Source organism: Rousettus aegyptiacus, unplaced genomic scaffold, assembly GCF_014176215.1.
Source record: "Rousettus aegyptiacus isolate mRouAeg1 unplaced genomic scaffold, mRouAeg1.p scaffold_m13_p_1, whole genome shotgun sequence".
NCBI lineage: Eukaryota > Metazoa > Chordata > Mammalia > Chiroptera > Pteropodidae > Rousettus > Rousettus aegyptiacus.
The window spans coordinates 136,120,087-136,145,656 of record NW_023416284.1 but is presented as its reverse complement, the minus strand read 5'-3'; the positions used below and the strand labels follow the sequence as shown (position 1 = coordinate 136,145,656).

Sequence of the window (25,570 nt, the reverse complement as noted above, 5' to 3'; positions counted from 1 at the left end):
TTAGATTTATATTTTTAATCAATCTGAATTCGTGCCTTTCCATGGATGACTTTGAACATTTCAGATATATTGTGATTACCAAAATATTTGGTCTGATTTCTGCCATCTTATAATGTTATTTTTCATGGTTTTTCAGGCAGAGACTGTCTTTAATTCAGCCTTTTGTTCTATTTAGACCTTCAACTGGTTGTATGAGGCCCACTCACATTAGGGAGGTCAGTCTCCTTTATTCAGTCTGTTGATTCAAATGTTAGTCTCATGCAGAAACACCTTCACAGATACAGAATAATGTTTGACTGAATGTCTAGGTACCTCATAACAAATAAAATTAATCATCACAGATGATACCTCCTAAATTTATTCTTCAGACAGGACCCTTCCCCAAAATCCAGAACTCATAGATCCAATGGCCTGCTCGTCATCTCTACTTGGATGTTTAAGAGCCATCATAATTCCAATGTGTGCAGTTCAAACTTCAGTTTCCCCATAGAAACCTTCTCGTTGTACAATGTTCTCTATTTCAGTTAACAGCAGCTCTATAATTAATGAAGGCCCCAAACCGCTAAGTAATTCTCGACATTAAAACTGCTAGCAAGTCCCATAGCTCTACTTTTGAATATATTCACACTCCAGCCACTTCTTCTATTACTGCCACCCTGGTGCAAGCCGCCGTCATCTTTTGCCTGGAGTTTTGCAGTATCTTCCTTCCTACCGTATCTTCCTATGTCAATCCTCAATCCCTTGGAATCTGTTTCAGTACTGCAGCTCCAGTGATCTTATTGAAAGCAAAACTCAGATTATGTCACTTTTATAATTACTGCCATATATTACATTAGTACATTTTTTAAATGAGATAACAGAGCAGGTACTATATTATCCCTATTTTATAAACAAAGAAATCAAGGTACAAAAACTGAAGTAATTTTACTAAGATAATGTGGCAAGTTAACACTAGAGAAAAGATTCTAGCAAACCCCAAAAGGATCACCTAACACTAGCTCAGTGTGTTTTCTTGTTATTGAACTGCTGCAATACACTATTAAAATCTGTATCTTTTACTATAACATATAACTTCACGGTTATTTCTTTCATAAAGTACCAGGAAGGTTATTCTCCACAAGAAAATGTCAAGTTTATTTTAAGAGCACTTACTATATTTCACTTTAAAGTATAGGGGGATAAGTATCCTTTTCCCACAAAATTACACTGGGATTTCCACTGTTTTAGGTTACAAAACTCACTGGCCATGCACCATTTGAAGGCACAGCGATCTCTTGTAATTTACAAGGCAAAGCTGACACATTACAAAGGGACGCCTTTTGAATTATGGTGCTGAGGAAAGAATAGGGAAAAATAATAATAACCATAGCAATAATTGTTTTTTATACCAGTATGTCAAATCTACTTGATTCTTCTGATATTTTGCTTTGAGATAAAGGAACCTGATTACTTCTTGTATGATGGTCCCTATCTATTGTTCAATTGCCTCTCAAATCTGAGACCTACAATCAGGTTTCATTTACCAACATGATCAAGTGGCACCTATGAAGTCAGGGCTACAGAAATGACAGTAAGCAAAACCACAACTGAAAATTCTCTCTCGCGCGCGCGCGCGTGCGCTCTCTCTTGCTTGCTCTCTCTCGCGCTCTCTCTCGCGCGCTCTCGCTCTCTCTCTCTCTCTCTCTCTCTCTCTCTCTCTCACACACACACACACACACACACACACACACACACAAATTCGGGAAAAGCTCACTTCACCTTGCTATCATTAAGATACTTATATTAGTTTCCTATTATTGCTGTGATAAATTACCACAAACTTAGTGGCCTATATCAACACGCATCTATTATCTTACAGTTCTGGGGGTCGGGAGTTTGAAAAGGGTTTCACTGGGCTAACAGCAAGGTGTCACCAGGGCTGTGGTCCTTCCGGAGGCTCTGGGAAGAATCTGTTTCTTTGTCTTCTCCAGCATCTAGAGGCTGCAGCATCCCTGGGCTCATGGCCCTTTACTTCAAAGCTAGCAATCACCTCACTCCAATCTCTGCTTCCATTGTCACATCTTCTCTGACTTCTCACTCCCTCTTCCATCTTTTAGGGACCCTTGAGACTACATTGGGCCCAGCTGTATAATCTAGGATAATCTCTCACCTCAAGGTCCTTAACTTCATCATACCTGCAGAGTCCCTTTGTCATATAAGGGAACATTCACAGGCTCCAGGGATCAGGATGTAGACATCTTCAGGGCCATTATTCTGCCTACCACAATGCTCATAGCTAATAGCAACCTTAAATAGAAAGTTCTCTGAGGTCCACACAACTTAGTTTTATGGAACATTTAGACGGGTTGAAGGCACGCGGACTCAGGCTGGAGTTTGGACTCTGGCATCAGCAGCTGTGTGATCTTAAATTATTCCATGTTGAGCAACCTCAATTTCCTCAAACGTAAAGTTGTAACAGCTACATCTAAAGGTTACTGGAATGTTAAATGAAGATGAGAAATGTGAATACACAGAGTATTGAAGCTAATAAACAAATATAGAAAATGTTAACTGAATGGCAATTTATCTCAACTTTCATGTTCATACTGTGCAGCTTGAATAACAACCATCATTTCCTTAGTAAGGGATATATTCATTTTATGGCCATCCCTGGTACTATTAATATTCTTTTCCACTAAGAAGTTTCAAATAATTTATTTTAACATTTATGTAACTAGAGGATTAGTCTGCAATGATCCTGATGCTTAATTTTAATTCAAGATAAAAGATTGCTCTGAAATATATATATATTTTTCATACTTAAGTGGGTTTGGGTTTTAGAAGAATTTATAGTTTTTAAAGATTATGGCAAAGGAAGTCAAGATTTTTATAATTAAGAGTTTTCTTTGCCCTTTTAAAGTGACTTTTAAAAAATTCATTATGTAAAAAGGCATAGGTTTTTTTTTTTTTATTATAGCCTTGAGATTTGCTCCCACCACACATATATTTTGTGATTATTAATTGTCATCACCAATGGACTAGTGGTTACCAGAGGGGAGGAAGGAGGGAGAAAAAATGAATGAAGAAAAAGAAAAGAAAAAAGAAAAGAAAAGAAAGGAAAAGAAAAAGAAACGAAAAGAAAAGGAAGGAAGGAAGGAAGGAAGGAAGGAAGGAAGGAAGGAAGGAAGGAAGGAAAAAAGAAAAAGGGAGGGAGGGAAGGAAGGAAGAAAGGAAGGGAGGAAGGAATAAAGAAAGAGAAAGAACGAACTTAATAGATTAAACTAAAATAAAATAAAATAAAATAAATAAAATAAAATAAAATAAAATAAAGTAAAATAAATTGCCATCACTATTAGCTTCTCTCATTCAAACGATTAGGACATAGTTCATTTTCCCCCCAGGTTATTTACACAAAGCTTCTTGAAACTGACTTTTGCCTACAATATGATGGTATGGTTCACATTATTTTCAGCAACCACTTTTTGCAGTATTCAAAGACTATGTCTACCATTCTACAAAACAGAAATTGTATTGTAAGTCCTCAAATACTGACCTAATTGAATTTAATATGAACTTGGCTAGACAAGAGATGAACACCTAGCAATGAAATCATGGCATACATGATAAACACAATGTCCCAACATGTCCCTCCTTCCACCCCCACCCCCGGATACAACAATGCCCCACTGGGAATCTCTTGGTTACTAGCTAGAAATAGAGTCCTGTTATAAGCAGACTTAGAATATATCAGGTATAAGAGTAAAGGTCCAGAAAATACCTCCACACATTCATAAATATTTGTGTTGCTTTGCTGGAAAATCTCCAGTGAAGAATAGTAACACTGCCATTTGAAACTTCTAACTTGCTATCTAAAAGGCTTAGTGAAACTAATGTTTGTTTTGCTCCTTTGAAGAAAAAGAAAGAAAAAAGCCTCATAAGAAGTATAGAAATGTACCTTTCATTCTTCTAAATTACTTTTTTCAAATCTAAAAAAATTTGTTATTTCCTTCCCTAAGTGGCAACATTTGAGGTCACTTGGATTTTTTTTTCAACATTAGAAGCAAAATATAATACACAGTAGGACATTAACAGAAATTTTTTGTTTAGGAAAAGGCTTTTGTAGTTCTTTCTTCACTCGTGCACATCAAAATTGAGGAAGATGAGGGATAAATCCTTCGATATCGAAGATAACAGGACGATATATCATCAGAAATAATTCAGGGGAATGAAGCACAGTATAGAATATTTTTAAAATATTTGATTTGAATAATGTTCATACATTTCAAAAAAATATTTGCTCTACCAATTATATGTTTCAGAAAATATTTGCTCTACCAATATTTGCCCAGAGCTGAGTATTTGGCGAGGGCGAGGAGGATGAGGGAAGAACAGACGTATATACAAGACCTGACTCTTCTAACACCATACAGCCCTGTCCACCAGCCCTCCCAGAACCTACCACCACTGCTTCTGCAATCACTGCCCTTACCTCTCTACCTGTTCTGCTGCTGATATCATTACTTCCATTATCTTTCATTTATTGATGATCTTCAATGCGCCCGGAGCATGACATGGGGTGGCCTATAAATATTTTCCCCTATGCTCAATTTCTTTTTTTTTAAACCAGTGCCCAATCCTTTTCTTTCTCAAAAGTCTAGGGAAAAAACCAGTAGCTTGTGTAGGCCATCTCGATTTGTTTATATTGTCTTCATCTGGACAGTGTTGAAAAGAAGTTTTCACTTCCGTGAGCTGGAGACACAGCAGCCTCTGTGGGAGGCCCCCTGACTGACAACGCTCTTCAGTCCCCATAGCTGGTATCAAAACTCACGAGAGAATGCAAATTATCCCAAAACTCTAATCTCTGTATACATTCTTAAGACACTAAGACGAAGGTCAAGAAGTCCCTTATGCACTTTTAAAACCACTCTTAAATATGAAATCATATGATGGTATGATGCTTTGGATAGGTGTGAACATGAAATATAGGCAGCCTTCCTTTCTACTGTCCATCAAGATCTCATTCCACTTCCATCAAACAGGAAATTTAAGTGGAAAACAAAATCAGTTCAAAACAGTAAGATAGCACATACAAGACACACACAAATTCCCCTTTCATAAAGTATAAAGCAATTTAGTATACAGAATCTTGGTTTGCATATTTATTATCTTATTTATCTTATTATTTTATTATCTTATTTAATTTCCATATCAACCCCATGAAGTAAGTGACAATTTACCTACTTTTATAAGAGAAAATAAAACTTAGGGATACTAAGCCACTTGACAAGGACATACACAGCCAGGCAATATTTAAACAAAGCTGTTAAGAAACAGATTGGTCTTAGTCTAAAACTGTATTGCCTCTATAATTAATTCTCTTATAAAAATGTGGGTGCTTTATTAGAGTACAAAATACATTCTTTCTTGCTCTTAAGCTGTTTAATTTATTTTTTAAATTAAGTTCTTTATGTGAAACTTTTAAAAGTGAAATTATTATAGGCAACTGAGGATACTATAGAAGCATGTCAAGAAACCAAGTACACACCAGCCTTAGGGTGTTCTGGCAGTTTCTTTAGCCCATTTAGCTTTCACAGGAAATAACAAGACACACTTCTTGTCTACCAATGGCATGAAGTGGGCAGGGACCCAGGTGCCAGGGTAAAAAACAACATGATAAAACATGGGTTTCAGAAGTCTCAGCCTTGGCTGTATACTGCTGCTCCACAACTTGATAACCACAGCACTTCACGACACCTGGCCAACCTCTTTCAGTATAAGTTTCTTACATGTAAGTGAGAATAACTATTACATCTGGTTGGTCTAAGAATCCAATGAGACCAAATAAATAACTCACTGGCATAATGGTTGCCACAAAACAGAGTGAACTGTCATGATCTCTTCTGCTTGCCCTCCACCTCCAGGGCTACTGTAATGCTTGCCCAGTCTGGAAAGCCATCTTGAAAATTAAATTGTGTAGGTAAGGTCCTCCTCTTCCAAGAAGCCTCCCAGATAACTCCAGGCCAATGTTTTCTCTATCCTTCAAAACTGCCTATTTATTCACTAATTCCTTTATTATGGTAATTATGGTAATTATGGTAATTATGCCCAAGGCACTAGGCTAGATCCTATGAGACAGAAAAAAAATCTGGTTTCTTCCCCCAGGTAGCCTACACCAAAATATTTAAAGCTATGCAAATCAGTTACTATTATGAGCCTGGTGTTTTAACCAGGAAAAAACCACCCACCTAAAGGGTGGATACTGTTTTTTTGGTAGATATAATTATTATTATATATACAAGTATCAAATAATCTAATCTTATACCTTAAACTTCCACAATGCTATACGACAATTATATCTCATTAAAGCTAGTTAAAAAATAAAAATAAAAACGGAATGGTGTATCTACATTGTTATCATCTGTATCAGTGTCCCTCAAAGTAGACTGTCTTCAAAGTGCTTCTTACCCATCCAAGATAAGGTAAGAAATCCCTGCCAGAATGCAAATGAACTAATTGCTTCCTTTAGAAAGGCTTTCTGTAAAAGAATGCTGTTGAACTAACAGTGTTTCATGATATGGCTGATTTACTTTTGGTAGCTCATCTATGTGGACAGTTAATAAGCATTTCTTAGACTGGCACTGATTAATATTTTTATATATCATCCCTTAGATTTGGGCTTTCTTTCCCATACTCTACTGAAACCAAATTGTTAAAGAACAGTGAATTTTTTTTGCATCTTCCTTAATCTTCTACAGAATATGTCTATCTCTGGAAACCCTTTCTGGCTTTAATTAGAGTGAACATGCTGGTTACCTTTACATATATTTGACACTTCCTTTTTTGTCCCTCCAGTCAACTTCTCATTCTCTTTCTGCCACCAGAGTGGAGGTATCCTTTAAGTTCTGACCACAGACATTTTTTTGTTGTTCTTTTTTTTCCTTCCCGACGTGTAATCTCATATATTCCAGAAGTCTCAACCTTCACCTCTTGTGCAAAAGCTGCAGTGGTGATGTTTCTTGTCCCCTTTGCAACATTCAGGACAAACTTTTGTGCGTATACTGAATGCTCAGTAAATGTCGATAGAATTGAAAAGTCATGAACAATGTGTACCACTTGGCATTACTATCAGCCATGAAGTTGATCTGCTCTTACCACATTAAGAATAAAGAAGCGCCTTGATTTGTGAAGTAGCAATATCTACTGTATTAAAAATATCAAATAAAATTAAATATTAAAACTAAATGAATTCTAAGAAAATTAAAATGGATATGTTTAAAAATATTTAAAATAAAAATATTAGAGGTAAATTATTTTATAGCTGCATAGAGTAAAATAAATTTATCATTAGAAAAAGAATATAGCACGGATAAAATGGTCTTAATATTAGATTTTTAACTTTTGCTATTGTCACAAATTCTGTCTCAAAACTTAATCAAATACAGTGAAAATAGATAACTATAACCAGCCAATAGATTATTTTTGTGATAGTTTTGCTATCAAAACTCAAACAAAAAAAGGAAACACACATTTCAAAAACATTATACATCTGAATCACTTTCCCATATTCTTCTTAATCTGCCCATTAGTCTTCTTAAACTTCCTTAGCACCCTCACCCCAGGGTCTTCAAAGCCAATAAAATCTTTCACTAGCCATACTCTTTATTCCTAACAGACATCTCTCTACTGTTTAATTATTTCTACAAACAGATTTTATAAAATTGAATGTTAAAACAAATATTCATTTGATGGAAAATAATGATCGGTTTATCATATAATGCATAACTCAAATGTACTATAAGAATGATACTCTGAAGCCTCTATGATTGACAATATGAAACACAAATGCTGGGGAAAGGAAAGAACATAGCAGTGTGCAATGTTCTTGATTTGTGAAGTAGCAATAGCTTGTAGCTATTCTTGCATATTTATGCAAGAATTAGCAATGCTGCTATTTCAGCATAAACAGCCAATAGCCACAGAACTCAGCAGTGCTTGTTTGGCCTCAAGCAATTAATCACAGGACAGGACAGTATAAGATCAACTATGGAAAATACTGAACATCATGGGATTTAATTTTGGTGACATTCATGCACCAATAACTGCACAGTAATGTTTTGCCATGTAGGACAGTAGTCTATATTTATGTGCTGACACATTAAAAAGATACACTAAAAATAATTACCATATGTATTGAGGATTTGGGAGCTATTTTGCCATTATTTTTATTCTTTTTTTTTTTATGAAAAGGAGATTAGTTGGAAGTTATCACCAACTAAAATTCAATTTGGGGGGACTGTACTAATCAAGAGTGTGACAACATTCCTGGAGAACAAGTGAGTGAGTTCTAATTACAGCCCTGAGCCCAGTGACTGCTCGTAACATGCTCTGTGGCAGATGTGACTAAATGGGAGGCAAAAACTATTAAAAGTCCTTTAATATTCATATAGCATTTGATGGTTTACAAAGTACATTCATTTCTACTCTTTATTTTTAAAGCTTTACTGGAAGCATATTGGGGGCTCGCAGAATTGATGGAGGCGGAGGAGCAGGCTAGGAATCAAGGCAGGAGGCTGCAGGCTTGGCGGCTGGAAGCAAAATAAATGTCAATGTTATAATGTTTATCTTTAATGTGATAAACACAATATGTCTTATACATACATGATTTCTGAGAATCAGAAATGTTAATGAAGAGTCTGTGAATGAAGAGTCCACCAAATAGGAGATAGCAGAAAACCAATAATGATCTCATTTATGTTTCAGTTATCAGCAGTGCTATTACTTTCAAGTGTTCACGGGAAACTTTCTCATTTCCTGAGACAAACTAATGTATTAAACAGACAGTACATATAATAGGTGTTCCTAGGGAGAAAATTCTGAGGAGGGGATTGGTGAAGCCCCAAACACATGGCACAGCAAGAAACTGTTCCAATCAGACTGCAACAGGGGAGAATGACTATTGAAGGTTTGTGGAGTGCCAGGCACTGTAGTTTGCACTGGGGATGCAGTCGTCAGAAAAGAAAAAAGGGCATTGGCTCCACCCCTCAAGGGAACTTAAAGCCCTCACATTAAGTCTTGCTTGCTCCCTCAATGGCACGGCTTTCTTCAAAATGACTCAGGGCTGCTTTTTCCCCCAACACCCTCCATACCTCAAAAGAATGGTGCATGTGAGCATCCCTCTGCTCCCACTATCCCTGACCCTCAAGCTAGGAGCCTCTCTCATTCTTAAGTCTTTCTTCTCCCTCTCCATCCATGGCAACATCATCTGGGTTCTACCTACTATGTCCCACCCATTCTACCACCTCCAAACCAGGCCCCATACACATCGTCGTCTATCCAGCCATCTGCTCCTAGCTTAGGTCAGTGACGTAAGGCCTTCATGGGCTCTCACTTAACAGGTATTCATGTTCCTGGTGTGAATTATTTAAATTTGGACCTCCTTTTATTTTTAAAATGGACATGATGATAATAATAATAATAATACCTAATTTACAGGTTTATTTAGAGGACAAATGAGTTGATACACATAAAGCACTTAGAATCTAAGTGCCCATGGTACAGTAAATACTAAATTAATAGTAGCTATGCTTATTGTTATTATTGATTGAGAATGCCAGGGAGAGGAAGAAAAACAAGGTTTAAGCCCCAAAACACCGCCCCAAACTCCTAATACCAATTACACTATACTGCAATTATTTGTTCGCTCAGTCTATCTCCTACCAGACTGCGAATTCACTCGGTATCTGGAAAACAGTAGGTATGTAACAAATGCTTATTGAATTTAAAAAATATTACTTCTATTTATGTACTCATTTAATAGCCTTTTATGGAATTTTAATCAAATAGTGACTGGAGAGATGATTATAAAAACACATGAAACAGATATTCTTTTTTTATCACGGGCATTAACATCTAAAAACTAAAAACTAGAAAAGCAGAGCATATTCAAGCTCTAATGGAAAATGGTGCTCAAATATTTAACTTTCTAAAATGTTATATTTGAATCACTTTACCATCACATATGCAAAGCTATGTTAGGCAGTGAAGACATCTGCTTCCTTCGCCAGAAGTGTAGGCGTTCGTGGAGATTTAGGATAGAAATAGCAAATGTTAAACAACAGCCCCCAGAGCTACAGAGTGGCCCACAGCCCAGAGCTGCCCACACTGGGGCCTGGCAACTTTGGTGTCCCCACAGTCAGAGGGGCTACCATATGGCAGAGGGTACGAAGCAGACTCATGTCCCCCTCTCACACACACACTCTAGATATGAGGCCCCTAACTTCTCCTGCTACCTCTGGCTCAACACTTCCTCCTTCAATTTTATTCAACAGTAGTTTGATAAACTTCACTAGTCCTCAGCTAGTCAGAGTCTCTCTCAGAGAAGCTACTGGTGAAAGGGTCTGTAACACATGATACGTAATATTTAATTCCTTAAAACTTTCTTTCTAGTCTACAGCCATGCCACCCTGAACAAGCCCGATCCTGTCTGATCTTGGAAGCTAAGCAGGGTCGGGCCTGGTTAGTACTTAGATGGGAGACCATGTAGGAAGACCAGGTGCGACAGGCATAAAAAATAAAAAGATAAGGGATTGTAAACTGACATGGTCCTTGCGATCTCTGAGGTCAACCAAGGATTGCCTCGCCTAAAAAAAAAATTTTATTTCTGATTTTATTAAGATATAATTGACATGTAACATGTAAGTTTAAGGTATACAATGTGATGATCTGATATATGTATATATTGCAAAATGATTGCCACAATAAGGTTAGTTAACACATCCATCACCTCATTTTTCTTGTGTTTGGGGTTAAGAATTTTAAGATATATTCTTTTAGCAACTTTCAAGCCTACAATACAGTACTGTTAACTACAGTCACCATGCTGTACATTAGATCCCCAGAACTTAATCATTTTAAAACTGGAAGTCTGTACCCTTTGCCAATATCTATTACCCAGTCCCCAGTCTCTGGCAATTACCATTCTATTCTCTCCTTCTGTGAGAACATACAATATTTGTCTTTTTCTCTGACTTATTTCACTTTGCATAGTGCTCTCATAGCTCATCCATATTGTTGCAAATGTCAGTATTTCTTTCTTTCTCATGGGTAAATAATGTTCCATTATATATAAATAAACACACACACACACACACACACACACACACACACACACACACACCACATCTTCTTTGTTCACTCATCCATCAACAGACAGCTGGGTTGTTTCCATGCCCTGGCTGTCATGAATAATGCTACCGTGAACATAGGGGTGTAGATATCTCCTTGAGATCCTAATTTAATTTCTTTTGGATGTATACCCAGAAGTGGAAATGCTAGATCACATGGCAGTTATATTTTTAATTTTCTGAGGAACCTCCACACTGTTTCACCTCCATAATTGCTGTACCAAGTTACAGTCCCACCAACAGAATCCTATTCAATACTTGCTATCTTCCTGTCTTTTTGATAATAGCTATTCTAACAGGTGTGAGGTGCTACCTGAGTGTAGTTTTGATTTGTATTTCCCCTGATAATTAGCGATGTTGAGGACCTTTTTATATACCTGTTGGCCATCTGTATGTCTTCTTTGGAAAAATGTGTATTCAGTTCTTCCACCCATTTTTTTTAAATTGGATTACTTAGGTTTTCTCCCCCCGCCCCCCCTTTTCCTTCTTTTCCTTTTTTGTTATGGACTTATGTACATTTTGGACATGAACTCTTTACCAGATATACGATTTGCAAATATCTCCTCCCATTCCATAGGCTGCATTTTTATTTTGTTGATCTTCAACTTCTTGAGGAAGAGAAGCTATAGTTTTAAGATTTCAGAAAAAGGGGGCCTTGCATATAAATTTATGGTTATGACAGAAGGTGAAGCCTTTGTGAAGGACTTCACACCTGTTGTTGGTTGTGATATATCTTGGAGATGAACAGGGTAGATTAAGAAAAAAATGAGAAGTTACAGGTGGAAAAAACAGCCCCTACCAGGCTGGGAAGTAGAAAGACCCTTGGATGCAATAGGGTATGTTTGGAGAACAGTGATGGAAGAACAAAGATGAGGAGGAAGGTACATTATAGGAGTCTCCAGACAGGCAGCGAGGAGCTCTGAAGACCAGAGGAGGGGAGTAAAAGTAATTATGCAGTCATCTGCACAATAATTTGCAAAGGGACAACTAAAGGAGGAGAAAAGTTAGATGGCTACTAGAATGTTCCAAGCGAGAAGGAAGGAGGTATCAGATTCAGAAAAAGAAAAGATGAGAAAGGATAGAACCAAAAAGTTATTCTGACCCATCAAAAGGTGGGTGAGTTTGCAGCTAAGTGAGCCGAAGAAACGATCTCTCCTCTCTTCCCACAAACAGCCAGGCAGAGCATGACCAGGAATCATAAGTAGTCCAAGGAGCGAAACAGCTAATGTTTACTGAAGGTCTCTTGTGGGTCAGACACAGCGCTTAGTGCATTATATACCTCATTTAAATCTCTATATCAGGCCATTCTGAGGAGTGTGCTTTATGATTACCAATTTACAAATGAAAAAAACACAGGTTCACATAAGTAAGATGACTTGTCTATGCTCAAAGAATAGTGAAGAGGGTAAATAACCCAACAAATATTAATTAGAATAGCACCTACCATTTGTCAGAGACCGTGGGAAACAAAGATAAATAGATACAGTTTCTACAGCTGTATTCAAACTCAGATCTGACTCCAGCTCCTTCCCTTTCTTCCTTCCAACACTGCTTCACACTCTCAGAAAAGAAGCCCCTGGTCTGACTTAGTTATAGCATTTGACTAATGCCATGTTGTGCCCACACCATTGATACCAAATCTAATTTTAATTCTTTTAAAAATCATTATTACTTTGCTGAAGAATGTGTTTTCATCCTTTCTTTTCAAATGTTGATGATCATAAGAATTCACAGTGCTTTGAGCTCAACTGCTCATTATTCATATTTTAATCAAGAAAAACTAATACCAACTCTCAGATCAATGTAAAGGAACAGTTGACATAAAAACCCGGGGCTTCTCCTCACAAATCACAGTCCCACCTTCCCTGAATCAAAACAATTACATTAGATTCAAAATAATCTGCTAGATAGCTTAATACAGAATACAAAAATCCATTTACATCAAAGTACTTAATTCATTTGAACAGATCACACCAGAAAAAAATCCATGAATAATTTTCATATTTTGAAATGTAGGATATTAAAAAGGAAAATATACATGAATTCTATGACAATTAGATAATATTTCTTCATTCACTTAATATTTATGGAGCATTTTACTAAGCCTAAGGCAACATTATAAGGCTTGTGGGAAAAATACAAATTACTAAAACAGGATACTGTTCCAGCTGTCTCAGTGTGGGAGAGCATAAGGCACAAGGAAGACAAACACAGTTCTAGTTAGAACATGTGGTTGTTAGGAGACAATTCTCTATGGGTCTCTTGCATCTCTGCCTGTGTTGTGAATGAGGCACTGACTGTAGTTTGCTCTGAACTCTCTTTTCAAGGATATTTCTACAGCCTTGGATGACTGAGTGGTATCTCCCTTTGAAGCAAAGAGCAGTTAATCATGGAAGATAATGTCTATTTGCAGAGCTAAGGGTAGGCATGCTTGCTGTCCAGTCTCATGTCTCTCTCCAGAGCAAAGGATAGACATGTTTTCTACTCCTTATAAAAGATTCAGGATCTCTAAAGTCAGAGATCCTCTTCTTTAATGCAATCCACTTTCTGTGTGGTAATGCGACCTGGTCCTCTTCATGTCACCCTGTGGGAATTGAGGCTTGGGGAAGATGTACAAATAAGCTGAGAATCAGATACTGCTGTTGCTATGAGTAACGAACCGTCCCTTCTGTCTGACTTAGGAGTCTCATGTCTTCTACCAGCATCTATAAAACTGGTAGACTAACTTTCTGGCTTGCAGGTAGGATAAATTATAGATGCTGAACAGTTCTTGACAGGGGTTGCAAAAATGACCAAAAATTCTTTCCTATCCTGTGTCTATACCCTTTGGCATAGCCTCTTACACCATCTCTGGGCTTGGCTACATAACTTCTTTGACCAATGTGATATCAACAAACACTATACAAACAGAAGCTTGAAAACTACCTGTGCATGGAGGCCTGCCCTCTTGCTGTTTTTACAATTTAATTGTCATGTGAAAAAGCCCACGCTAGCCTGGTTGTGATTAATATGTGCCCAATGTCCCCTACAACCCCAAGAGCCCACCAATCACTAGACATGTGAACTAGGCCAACTTAGATCATCGCGCCTCCAGCGAACTCTCTCCAATTAACTGCTGATGTTAGAATGAATGCAGCACAGAGCAGCAGAACTGGCAGACCAGAGGAACTATCCAGCTTCTAAGTTTTGCGGTGGTTTGTTGCGCAACAAAAGCTAACAAGAGCTACACAGGACAAGGCAAAAATGACTTCCAGTATAATATTTGTATTACAGTATAATATTTGTATTACAAGTTCTTTCGGGCTCAGTCTACATCTGGTTAAATACTGTAACTCCAGCATTTAGCACAGTGCCTAGAAAAGAGTTAAGTGCCAACTGTTCCAACTTTGTCTTCGTTTCTCTATCTGAACAATCAATACAGAAGTCACTTAATTTCATCTCACAAACAGGTCCTGAAACTGAAGAAACTGTATGAATCCAGCAGGATATGTGGTTAAGAAGCAAAGGCACAACTTGGTACTCAAGGAGACAAATGCTCTGGTGTGTGAAAATTAGCTCTTTTACTTAATATCTGGCAGTCCTAGTCTCCGGCCATGCCACCCTGAACAAGCCCAATCCCGTCTGATCTTGGAAGCTAAGCAGGGTGGGGCCCTGGTTAGTACTTGGATGGGAGACCGCCTAGGAAGACTAGGTGCTAAAGGCATAAAATAATTAAAAATAAGGGATTGTAAGCTGACAACGTCCTTGGAATCTGTGAGGTCAACCAAGGGTCTCCTTGCCCTGACAACTGGCAGTCCTTGGGCAGGTTATTGAAGCATATGGCACTTCTGTTTCTTTATATGCAGAATAAAGCTTTTTCTTAGCCTTTATAACACAGGCATTATAAAGGAGTCACTCCATGTGTATGACCTACCAGAGTGTCAGGGCATTGTGGTAGAAGAGATTAAAACTGGGAGTAGCAACAAGCACTGTTAAATGCCAACAAGTGAAATGCTCTCCAGCTCTCCCATGTGTGCACCCACAATGTTCTTTCTCTCACGTACACAAATTCACAAAATCAAACCACTTTCAAAGTTAAATTAAAAACTCAACCAGCAGAGACCTAGGAGGAGAAAACCTAAACATTAAGAGGGCTATATTATGGTCTACAGAAAAGCAAAACCCCTATAATGTATGTGTTTTACATAAACAACCCAAAGTACGTTGTTTGAAAAGCCCTCTGAATGAAATAACCTTTCTAAAAGACTAATGCCCCAAAATTTGAGAGTGTATAAAATGTATCATTACATTAATGAAACTAAAGGTCACTTTTCAGATATTTTGCTTCATTTCTGCAGTTTAGAATTAAATTCTTACTTTTTATTTTAGACATTTTAAGTAATTAACCTCTTTATCTTCTATGTTACTAGGTTTCATCACATTTAAAACACATTTTTAAAAAGTCTTTATGATCTGACATCTTTGAAAATTCTCTGTAACTGCTAGTTGGTAACTGAATGCATTTGATATTGTCTTTTAAACATCAAAACCAAGATTATTATTGGAAATATACAAATCAAACCAACAAATTGCTCAGGAGCCTAAGTTGGTTTCTGTGTTATTTTGAGACTTTGATAAAGGAAATTTAAAAAATTCACAATTAAAGTTATGTTCTCATTTACATAGATATTGTATGCTGTTATGCTTTGAAAGTATTAACCAAAATAACATTGAAAAGGAAATTAAATAAGAACTAAATAATATATATTCAGAAATTAATATTTCAAAATATTCTGGTTAATATTGTCAAGATTTTCTTTCTTATATTCACATAGGAGGTAGAACAACACTCTAGTTAAGAGTCAGACATGGATTTTAATTCTAGATCTGCCACTTAGGAACTGTCTTATTACTTAGAGTTATCTCAAATTATTTAACTTCTGAGATTCAGTTTCCATATATGTAAAATGTTGATTTTTAGAGTATGTGTATATGTTTGTAAAATGAGTTGTGAGGATTAAGTGAGATATGCATATAAAAGCCTCTTTCAACCACCTGAATCACAGAAAGTACTAAATAAGCGCTACATGTATTTAAGGACTTTGTTTAACTGATTGTTTAAAGATTGTCCTTTCGATCCTGAATCTAGAAACATCTTACCTCTGGCCCACGCCCCCATTATGGAGCACTATAATGTTATACTTTCTTATGGTGGTAAAGTGTCAAATGCCCCTCAGCTCGAATGCAAAGGAGAGGTCTGGAGGTCCCAATGGCGGGACAACCAGATATCCAGCTAAAGGAGGATCTCAACGAGGCCCCAACCTAATTGTCCAGGAAAAGAACCCCAACATCCACAACTCTCAGGACTATCATCAAATTGGCTGATGGTTATATGACCCTTCAGGAAACTTTACTTCTGTTTATTGATATCTCAAGAGAAACAAACAAAGAACTTTAACTTACCCGGAAATAGTCACTGCAAGCTGCTAGGACTGCCTTGTGAGCATGGAATTTCTGTTCCTCAGCAATCAGGGTGACATCGCAGAGGATGCCGTCGCTTCTCTGTTGATTCAGTGCTGCTAGGACACTATCATTGTGAGATTCCGAGTGGCAGAGCCTCTGGCCTGTCAGCATTTCTTGAATACTATGAATGAGAGCAATCGAGTCAGTGTTCTTCCTCTCACCCGCACTGGCTGCCCCCACACCACCTCACTCCTGCAACACCCTCTAGTGAATACGGATTCCAACACACTATAGGAGTGGGACTTTTGCAGTCCCCTGTTTTCTTTCTCTCCACCATGTTCTTGCTCTGCTTTTTTCTAACTCTCTCTTTTCCTTACCCCTTCAGGGTTCTTTTTCTTTCCTACTAGTGCTTCTCTTTCTGAATTTGTGTTTCCATCTATGTCTCTAGGCCTCTGCTGTCCCCTCATTTGTGCACATCTCTTGAGTGAATGCGTATCTGGATGTGTGTACATCTGTGTGTGACTCTCTCCATTCCGTGACTCCAGCCCTAACTCTCCATTTCCTTCTTTAGCTTTGTTCCACCTGTGTGGGGTTGCACAGGCTCAGAACATAATTGGTGCCATACACTGATTCAGTACTGAACCCATAGGACCTGTGTGACTCACCAGAGATCCTGGAAGTTACCAAGTCTCCCCACAGGACACAATACTCCATTAATAAATAAAACAAAACTGAGAAAGTGTTGGTTAGAGGAAAAAACAGCTGCCAGTGACCATTCCACATAGAAAGTAATTAGTTAAATCCTAGTGGCTTATTATTAAACTTGGGAAATTATATACCACAAGGGGAACATCAAAAGAAATGCCATTTTAAGTGAAAAAAATTAAGGCTGCAAGTAAAATATATCGATATTTTATCTTTCAATGTCTTTATGCGATCATTGTACTATATTTATGAATGACTATACAATTTTTTGTTTTGTTTTTCAAAATTCCTAAATTTACCCATTGTGAAACTTGCCCCCTCATTCCCTACCTCATTCTAAAATGCTCTTCCCATGTCCTTTCAAAATTCCTAGATAAAACCCAGATCTTCCTAAAATAATGTTAAAGTAATGCCATAAACACAAACTGCAAACTGAATTTGTAGACAGCTATGAACAATTCCAACTTAGATCTGTGAAATCTCCACAGTGCTCTAAAATCTCAGAACTGTCACTGGACTAAGACAAATGAGTTGCAACAGTTGTAAATTATGCCCAGAATAAGAACAAAAGCCATCAACCCTCATTTCAGGCCTGTGGACTCTTCTCCAAGCTGAGTGAAATCATATGGATGTCTGAACATCGTCTCTCCAATCCTGACAACTCCTGCATCCAATCTCTCCCGTTAAGTGTGAAAGAACTACTCAGGGGGGCCAAGGAGTTGCCCTTTGCCTGCAGAGTTAATTTATTTGATGGGGCTCTGCCCAGTCTATGGTACTAGTTGACTGGTAAATTACAATTCAGCACAAATAACACCACCTTAAAAGCGAACCAAATGCTTCCTGTGAAAAGCTAGTGTGCATCCAGAAAGCTTTATTGGACATTTTTGACTGGGAACCCTCAGAAATGTCAGAACTATTGAAAGAAAAAAGAAAACACTTGACAGGAGGTGATGATACAGGAAGTTCTCGTGGGAAGGTGGGAGGATTATTTTCAGTTGAAATGCAGCAGTGAGTTTTGAAATGGTTACTGTTATCGAATATTCATGTAGTGCCTCTAACTATTAGCAGACTTCATCAGCAATTGAAAACCACATTCAGAAACATAAATAACTTTTTAATACAAATTTCTATGCAAAGCCTAAAATGGAGATTAATTAGCATGGCACAGTTAAAGAAATGGGAAGACAGAATAGAAATATTCTATCAGCTACGTCATGTTTTGAAATATTTTTTTAAAAATCTTTCCTTAAAAAAGGATATTTTTATATATTTTATAAACACAAAACTCTTACTATGTTCCATGAATTATTCTTAGTGATTTATAATTATTAATTCATTTAACATTCATAACAAATCCTACAAGTCAGGTACTATTATTATCTCTATTTTATACATAAGAAAACCGAAGGTCCAAGATCAGTTGCTTTGAGAACCTGCCACCAAGAACACAATAATATAATTCACCCTCCTGCTTAAACAAACAAAAAATGACAAAACAAAAAAGTGATAATCTGTAAAGAAGATCTCAAAAATCTGTGATTGCAATGAGAAAAATCACAAGGTCCGTGTTAATTGTATATTTATACTATGCACAGTTAATGTTAAAATCAAGGTTGCCTTTTAAAAATAATGTACATGAACATAATAACATGAGACAATGATAAGAAATCATGTTTCGAAATATGTATCTGCTCTATAACTAATAACTTTTGAAATAGAAAATATTTTTTTATAACCTCAAAATTATTTGAAACTCTCATAACTTTTCTTCCTTTTAATATCATTTTAAATGTTTGATATATTTTGAAATTTTATGTGTAGTAGAACAGAATAATATATTAAAATAATCACCTCAAAATGTTTCCTTACTCATTTTCCAAATATACAATTCACGTCCTTTTATTAAGACTGAATCAGTATTTGCATTTCAGATATCTATTGACAGAGAACAAATCTTGCTAGAGAAAGAAAAGCTATAAACTGAAAATGGCAAAGAATAAAGGGCTCAGCTCTGAAACAATTGTGATGCTGCACAATTTCACAGGATCATTCAGCTGGGCTTGTAATATTCAAGCTTAAAGAAAACAACAGGCTAAATATTTAAGGCAAAACTTGGCACAAGATTTCAAACATTTTTGGAACCAATATGTTAGGAATCTTTAAAAGCAGAAACAAATACTCCAACATTTGGCAAGAAACAAAGGCCTATTAATCACAAGTCATTATTGAATTCTGAAAGTAACTTCCCACTCACTCTTAAATATAAATCTGTAAAAGACCCCAATCCTCTAAATGTTAAGGCATATGTGGCCACAGAACACAGCTAGAAGGCAGTGGGCCCATTCAAAGTCAATAATCTTAAACCAGGAGGAAGTGAATGAAAGACTATAATGTACCATGTCTACATTAATATGGGGAGCAGACATATGCTTGCGAACACCCCCCTTGGCATCTCTAACATATCAAATTAGCATGCTAAACCTCCCAATTTAGAGCAATGTTCTTCCATTATTTGGGAAACAAAGAAGAAAGGAAAATCATATTCCTAAAACTTCCTAAAATACTGAAAAAAAAAAACACAAAAAAAACCATAATACATGAGGCATATTTCCCAAGGGTATACAGATTTGAGTGTTGTCCTAAAACTGGGAAAGGTCTTCCAGGAAAGCATTGCTGCCACCTCAAAATTCACGGGTGAGTGCAGAGTGTGGTCTGACTTCCCTAAGCCAACCCCGGCCAACTGCCTTTCCCCTGAGAGATCCCCTAGAACTGCACTGTCCGATATAACAGCCACTGCACTGTCAGTACTGACCACTGAAATAAGGGCAGACCAAATTGAGATGTGCTGCAATTGTAAAATGTGCACTGGATCTCAGATATAGTATGACAGAAAGAATGCAAAATATCTCATTAATATTTTTATATTGATTACATGCTGAAACGATAATATTTTGGATATACTGGGTTAAACTAATAGCTAAAATTAACTTTCCCTGTTTCTTTTTGCCTTTTTAAAAAATGTTTAAAACATTTTGAAAATGTTTAATCATAAATATGGTCTGTACTATGGTTCTATTGGACAGTGTACAATTTCTCAGTGAGATGTGTCCCTTATTTCTTTCCACCTGAACTCTATAAGAGCTTCAGGCACCTGTCAGGCTGCCGATGAGCATGGCTGTGCCAGTACCTCATGGGGCCCAGCCTCTGAGGGTACAATAGCAGAGGCTCCAGACTCCCTGAGCAGCAGACTGCTTTTCAGTTCTGCCAGGGAGCAACCATTTGATTGGCCTTATGTCAGTATCCAGTAACAGGGAAAGAAATAAATGATGTCTTAGGGAACAAGGCTATTCATGACTTCAAGTTTTTAACTTTCAATTTGAAATTGATGGCAAAAACTAAAAAATCAAATGCAGAGCATGATGTTCATAACATGGTATATGCCCCACTCACAGTGAAGCACTGCTTTAATGCAAATCAATACTTCCAGTTTGTAGGGTTAACATTTTTGATAACAGAAATCTCTCAGGGTCTCATTTTCATAAAAGAAATTTTGACTAAGTTCAGTTACTTTTTAAGATTTAAATTCCAAAACAGCAGTTTTGTTTTTAAACATCCTGCATTTCAAATCTAAAAAGTCAAGTCAGTTTCTATATCAATGTTTACCTAGTATTTAGATATATAAAAATATACTGTAGTTTTTAAATAAGGCCACCAATAAGTTATTATATACTTACATTATCAAAGGCAGTCAAGTAGCATAAAAAGCCTAATTTAAAAAAAAAGACTACACAAAGACTAGGAAAAAAACACCTGATAGTAATAGAATTACTCACGATTGTCTCAATTCATTCTATTGATGTACTATCAAGTGAGTACCCTAACGACTTTAATTCCATAGCCAAAATATTTATATGCAAATTATACAACCCCATTAATCTTAAAACAATCCTATTCACTTAAGTGGTAAGGCTGTTGAAAGACCTAATAATGGAACTTTATTTTATTTTTTATAGAACACTTCATAATTTGCAAATACTTAAAAATGAATGCTAACTATTAATAGCAATGGTCAAAATAATAAGTAAAGAAGACAACACACTTGGAGAATGATTAAGAAATAATGAAGACTATGCAGAAAGGAACTTTATTATATATGAACAGTTTCGTTTCATTCCTTCCTTCATCCATTCACTCAACAAACATTTATTCATCCTTTGCCAGGTACTGTACTAGGTCCTGGAGATATAATGGTAAATAAGCCAAACTTGGTAGCAGCCCTTGTGGAACATTCAGTTTAGCATGGCAATTACACATTAATCAAATAATCTGGCCACCCTGAAGAAGTAATGCTGGAGCTGTGAGCTGAAGGATGAGAACAAGTTGCTGTGGAAAGAAGAGTTTTCCTGGTGGGGAAACAGCAAGTGCTATAATCCTGTGACAGATTGTTAATGGCTGGAACCCTGAGGACAAGGGAGGCATGGTGTAGGATCTGGAGCTCAGAAAGAGGTCTTGGCTAGTGGTGAAAATCTGTGACTCATCTCCATAGAAAGGGTAACAGAAGCACAGCTGTGTCTCCAGAACACAGTTGAGAGACAATCAATAGTCAAAGGTTGCTGAGAAGATAAGAATGACAGGATTCAAAACGCAGAAGCAGGGCTGGGCTCAGTTGTGGGAAATAACTACCCTTTGAGTAGTAGGAAAGAAGGAATAAGTGGACCAGAAATATATCAAAACTCTAGGCATTTTCAGCTTGTTACATCTAAAGATTTAGCGGTCCATGTAAGCATGGAAACATGAATATCTGGGTTCATCTGAGTTAAGATTGTGTTAGGAAAATGCATCAAAAATTCAGGGAGCAAGGTAAATTAAGAATTCAAAAGAGTGGTAGAATCTTAACTAGATAAGAAAGGAAATGAAGGGGAAAAAAAGATTGCTAGATTGGTAGAAAGTAGCAGGACCAGTAGATGAGACATTGCAATGAGGTCAAAGTACAACCAGAGTGGAGGCGGCTAAACAGGTAAGCCTGAAGAAGAGGTCCTGTGGCTTATCTAGCGGTTTCAGATTCAGAGCAACTACTGGGGATGCAAGGTCCAAGGTGTGACCATAGGAACTGGTGGCTCAGTGGAGGGAGAAGGTCTTTGGAGATAAGCAGTTTGAAGAACCAAGACCACAAAGTTGGGCAGATCCTCCATGCAAACACTGAGGGCACTGAGAAGTTGTAGAGAATTTGTGATAAGGAACAAGACTGTAAGCCAGGTGCCAAATGCTTAGTAAATAAGGGAAAATGACCGACTGCAGTTGAAAGGAGGCAAGAGTAAGAGAGTTGAAGAGCACCACCTTCAGAAGCAAATGTCTTTGTTGTTTTTGTTGTTTCTCGACCAACCAGTTTGAAGAGAAATGATCTAGAAGCAAAAAAAATGTCCCAAGGTGATAATAATCTCTCTACTCATGCCTAAAATGCATGAGATGTGTGGAAATTAGAATGCCGCCACTTGAGAGGGCTGCAAGAGAAACGGTGCCTCAGGAGAGGACAGGTCTCAATGACATTAGGACAGTGAAAGCATCGTTCCACAGAACACAGAGGAAGGTGGGGAAGGGAGGGCTCTGCCCTCACGGTAGACAAGGAGAGACCATTATGGAGATGATGGTGCTATGGAGGGCAGATGGTAGTAAGACTGGAATTGATCAGTAAAAGCAGAGATGGAAGATTTAAAGTAAAAATATCATTTTGAGAAGAACGCACATGGATCCTGGTGGCCAAAAAAAAGTTACCTAGCTCAGGTGGTGGCAGACAGACAACATGGTCTCTAAGTGCTATACTGGCTGAATGCCACATCTAGAACAGGACTTCTCCATGTCACTGAAACTGACATTCTGGGTTAGATTGTTTTTTGCTATGGAGAGTTGTCCTAGGCATTTTAATACATTTAGCAGGATTCCTGGCCTCTACTCACTAGATGCCAATAGGACCCCCACCTACAGTGACAACCAAAAATGTTGCCAGATGTTGCAAAATGTACCATGAGGGCAAACTCATCCCCCATTGAGAATCACTAATCTAGAGCAATAGACTCACTTGGGGAGTGCAGAGGCACTATACTGGCTGTAGCAATGCCTCCACTTCTGAACACATTTTGGGAATCAGTCATCTCTTATAGCTTCAGAGATGTGGAAGAAAGCTGGTCTCATTATTTCATAGACATACCTAATTCCCAACATTTAAAAAAAAGGTATTTCCCCAGGTTTGTCACCTCTCTTATTCTTTGCTATGAAGATCCCATTGACTGTTTCCTCACAGTCAGATAAAAATTTGCCTCCTCTGAGAATATTCAAAGGAATGCCCTGTGGTTCCTTATTGACTGAGCCTTAGTTTGAAGGATATGCCAAGCTTCTTCCTGCCCTCGGCATTTCCCCACATCATCTCATCCTGCAAATCTGACTATAGAGCACTTTTCAGGAAGACACTTCTTCATTCTATTAATTCTGTACTTTTCCTTCAAGGCACTTTTCACAATTACATTTGCATTGTTACTGGCGTGATTTCTTTAATATGTTTCTCCTATAGAACATACATTTTATGTGGGTAGTAACCTTATCAGTTTTATTCACTGCTGGATCCTCTGCACCAGGTAGAGTACTTGGCTCAGTAAATATGTTAAATACATAAATTACGAAAAGAAAACGTTATGAGTATTTTCAGAATAGATCACATTCCCCAAAGTGACTGCTTTAAGGAGACGATAGTCATATACATATACGTAGAGTTTTCTGATTCTTTTTTAAATCACATGCCTTTATAGCAGTATACCTTTTGTTTGAGAGTGGTTAGCATCCTAAATAAGAAAAAGATAAAAAGCAGTATCATTCAAAGAATGATGAAGTGTTTCTAGGTCTGACCAGTAATTAGATCACAGCAGTTAGCCCTGGTGTCACCATACTAACTTTATACACACTCTGACTGGTTCGCATAATTACTACAAATATGTGTTGTGCCCCTGCTCTGCACATAGTCCTAAAATGGGTAGTGTGACTATTTCAGGGCTGACTACACCAAGCAAGGACATATCCTACAGGGCTGACCTGAGGCAGCGTTCAGACGGCATTCTCCAGCTGGGTTCTTCAGGGTCTCAGCCTCGGAAGTTCACAGAGGAATCAGCAAGCATTCCAGCTGAATAAAAAGACAAAAAAGTAAAGCACAGTGAGCTAAATGCAAAAAAAAGCACACTCTGAGTCTTCATGATTCTAATGCCTTAGAATTGCCAAAGAGTTTTATAGGTGAGGTATAACATGCTAACTGAATGTTCTTTTTAATAAACAATGGTTAAGATGTTTTTATGTGTTTTAAGTTTTTTGATTTATTGGAACCTCAGGGATTAAGGCAAAATATGTTTGAGAACCAACAATAACTAAACTCGGGTCACCAGAGAAAATATCAGATAGCCAAAGGGAAAAAAAAAAATCAGGTTTGATAAAATAAAGCTACAAAGGTCTTAACCATAAATACTAGTTGACTTATCCTCTGCAATTTTACTTTTCTTCAAAACATGAATATCAGTGAAATTAAGTTAAACCAAGTAAGTTTTGGCTAAGCATCTATAGAAAGATGATTTTATTATGCCCAAGGAGCAGATTTCTAAAAACTAGATTTAAAAAATAGCATACAGAGAGGATGAACATTAGTAGAAAATGAAAAACAGATTCTAACAGGAGCTTTAAGATTAGCATAATTGGAAATATATAATAGGATGAAGTTGTCAAGCTTGAAATTGCTCCTTGCCTATATACTTACTTAATCCCACCCTGGAACTCTCTAGCCCCTCTCACAGCCTTTGTTTTCAACCACTGGTGTAACTCTAAACAGAAAAGTAAATTACTTGAACAGTCTGGGATGTGGACCATGACTGTGCTTCACAGTTCTCGTTAAAGGGTCTAGCTCCTATTTTCTAATACACTCAAGTGGCAAAATTAATTCTAATCTGGATAATCTTAAATAGGCTCCCTTCTGTCTCAATTACATTTTGAAAAGTGCTAACAGGGTGAAAACACTTACAAAAGAAATATTTCTGCTGATTTGTACAAAAGAGAGCACTATGATTTCCAACGTAACTAAAACGCAGTATTTGTTATATTGCATAGAAACCCTCAGTTGGTATGACTGTACAGTAATTCATGTGGATATATCATAATTTGCTTTATGATATATCCCACTGTTATTGAACATTAAGTTGTTTTAAATATTTTGCATACAATTGTTTTTTAAT

At 37.2% G+C, this 25,570-nt stretch overlaps 1 protein-coding gene and 2 pseudogenes across 8 annotated transcripts in view; 2 read left to right on the top strand and 1 right to left on the bottom strand.

Moving 5' to 3' along the window:
* Positions 1-25,570, bottom strand: part of KLHL32 (kelch like family member 32) — a 180,388-nt gene that overhangs the window by 123,725 nt on the left and 31,093 nt on the right. For all 8 annotated transcript variants that reach the window (XR_004950742.1, XR_004950743.1, XM_036220168.1 and 5 more), the window contains exons 2-3: positions 24,390-24,477; positions 16,605-16,785 (exon numbers count right to left, since the gene is read on the bottom strand). Coding sequence is in view for 5 of the 8 variants with exons in the window: in XM_036220168.1 (XP_036076061.1) it covers positions 16,605-16,785; positions 24,390-24,412 (204 nt within the window). In the remaining 3 variants the exon portion in view is untranslated. The remainder of the gene's footprint in view (positions 1-16,604; positions 16,786-24,389; positions 24,478-25,570) is intronic.
* LOC118606861 lies at positions 10,425-10,543 on the top strand (annotated as a pseudogene).
* Positions 14,746-14,865, top strand: LOC118606742 (annotated as a pseudogene).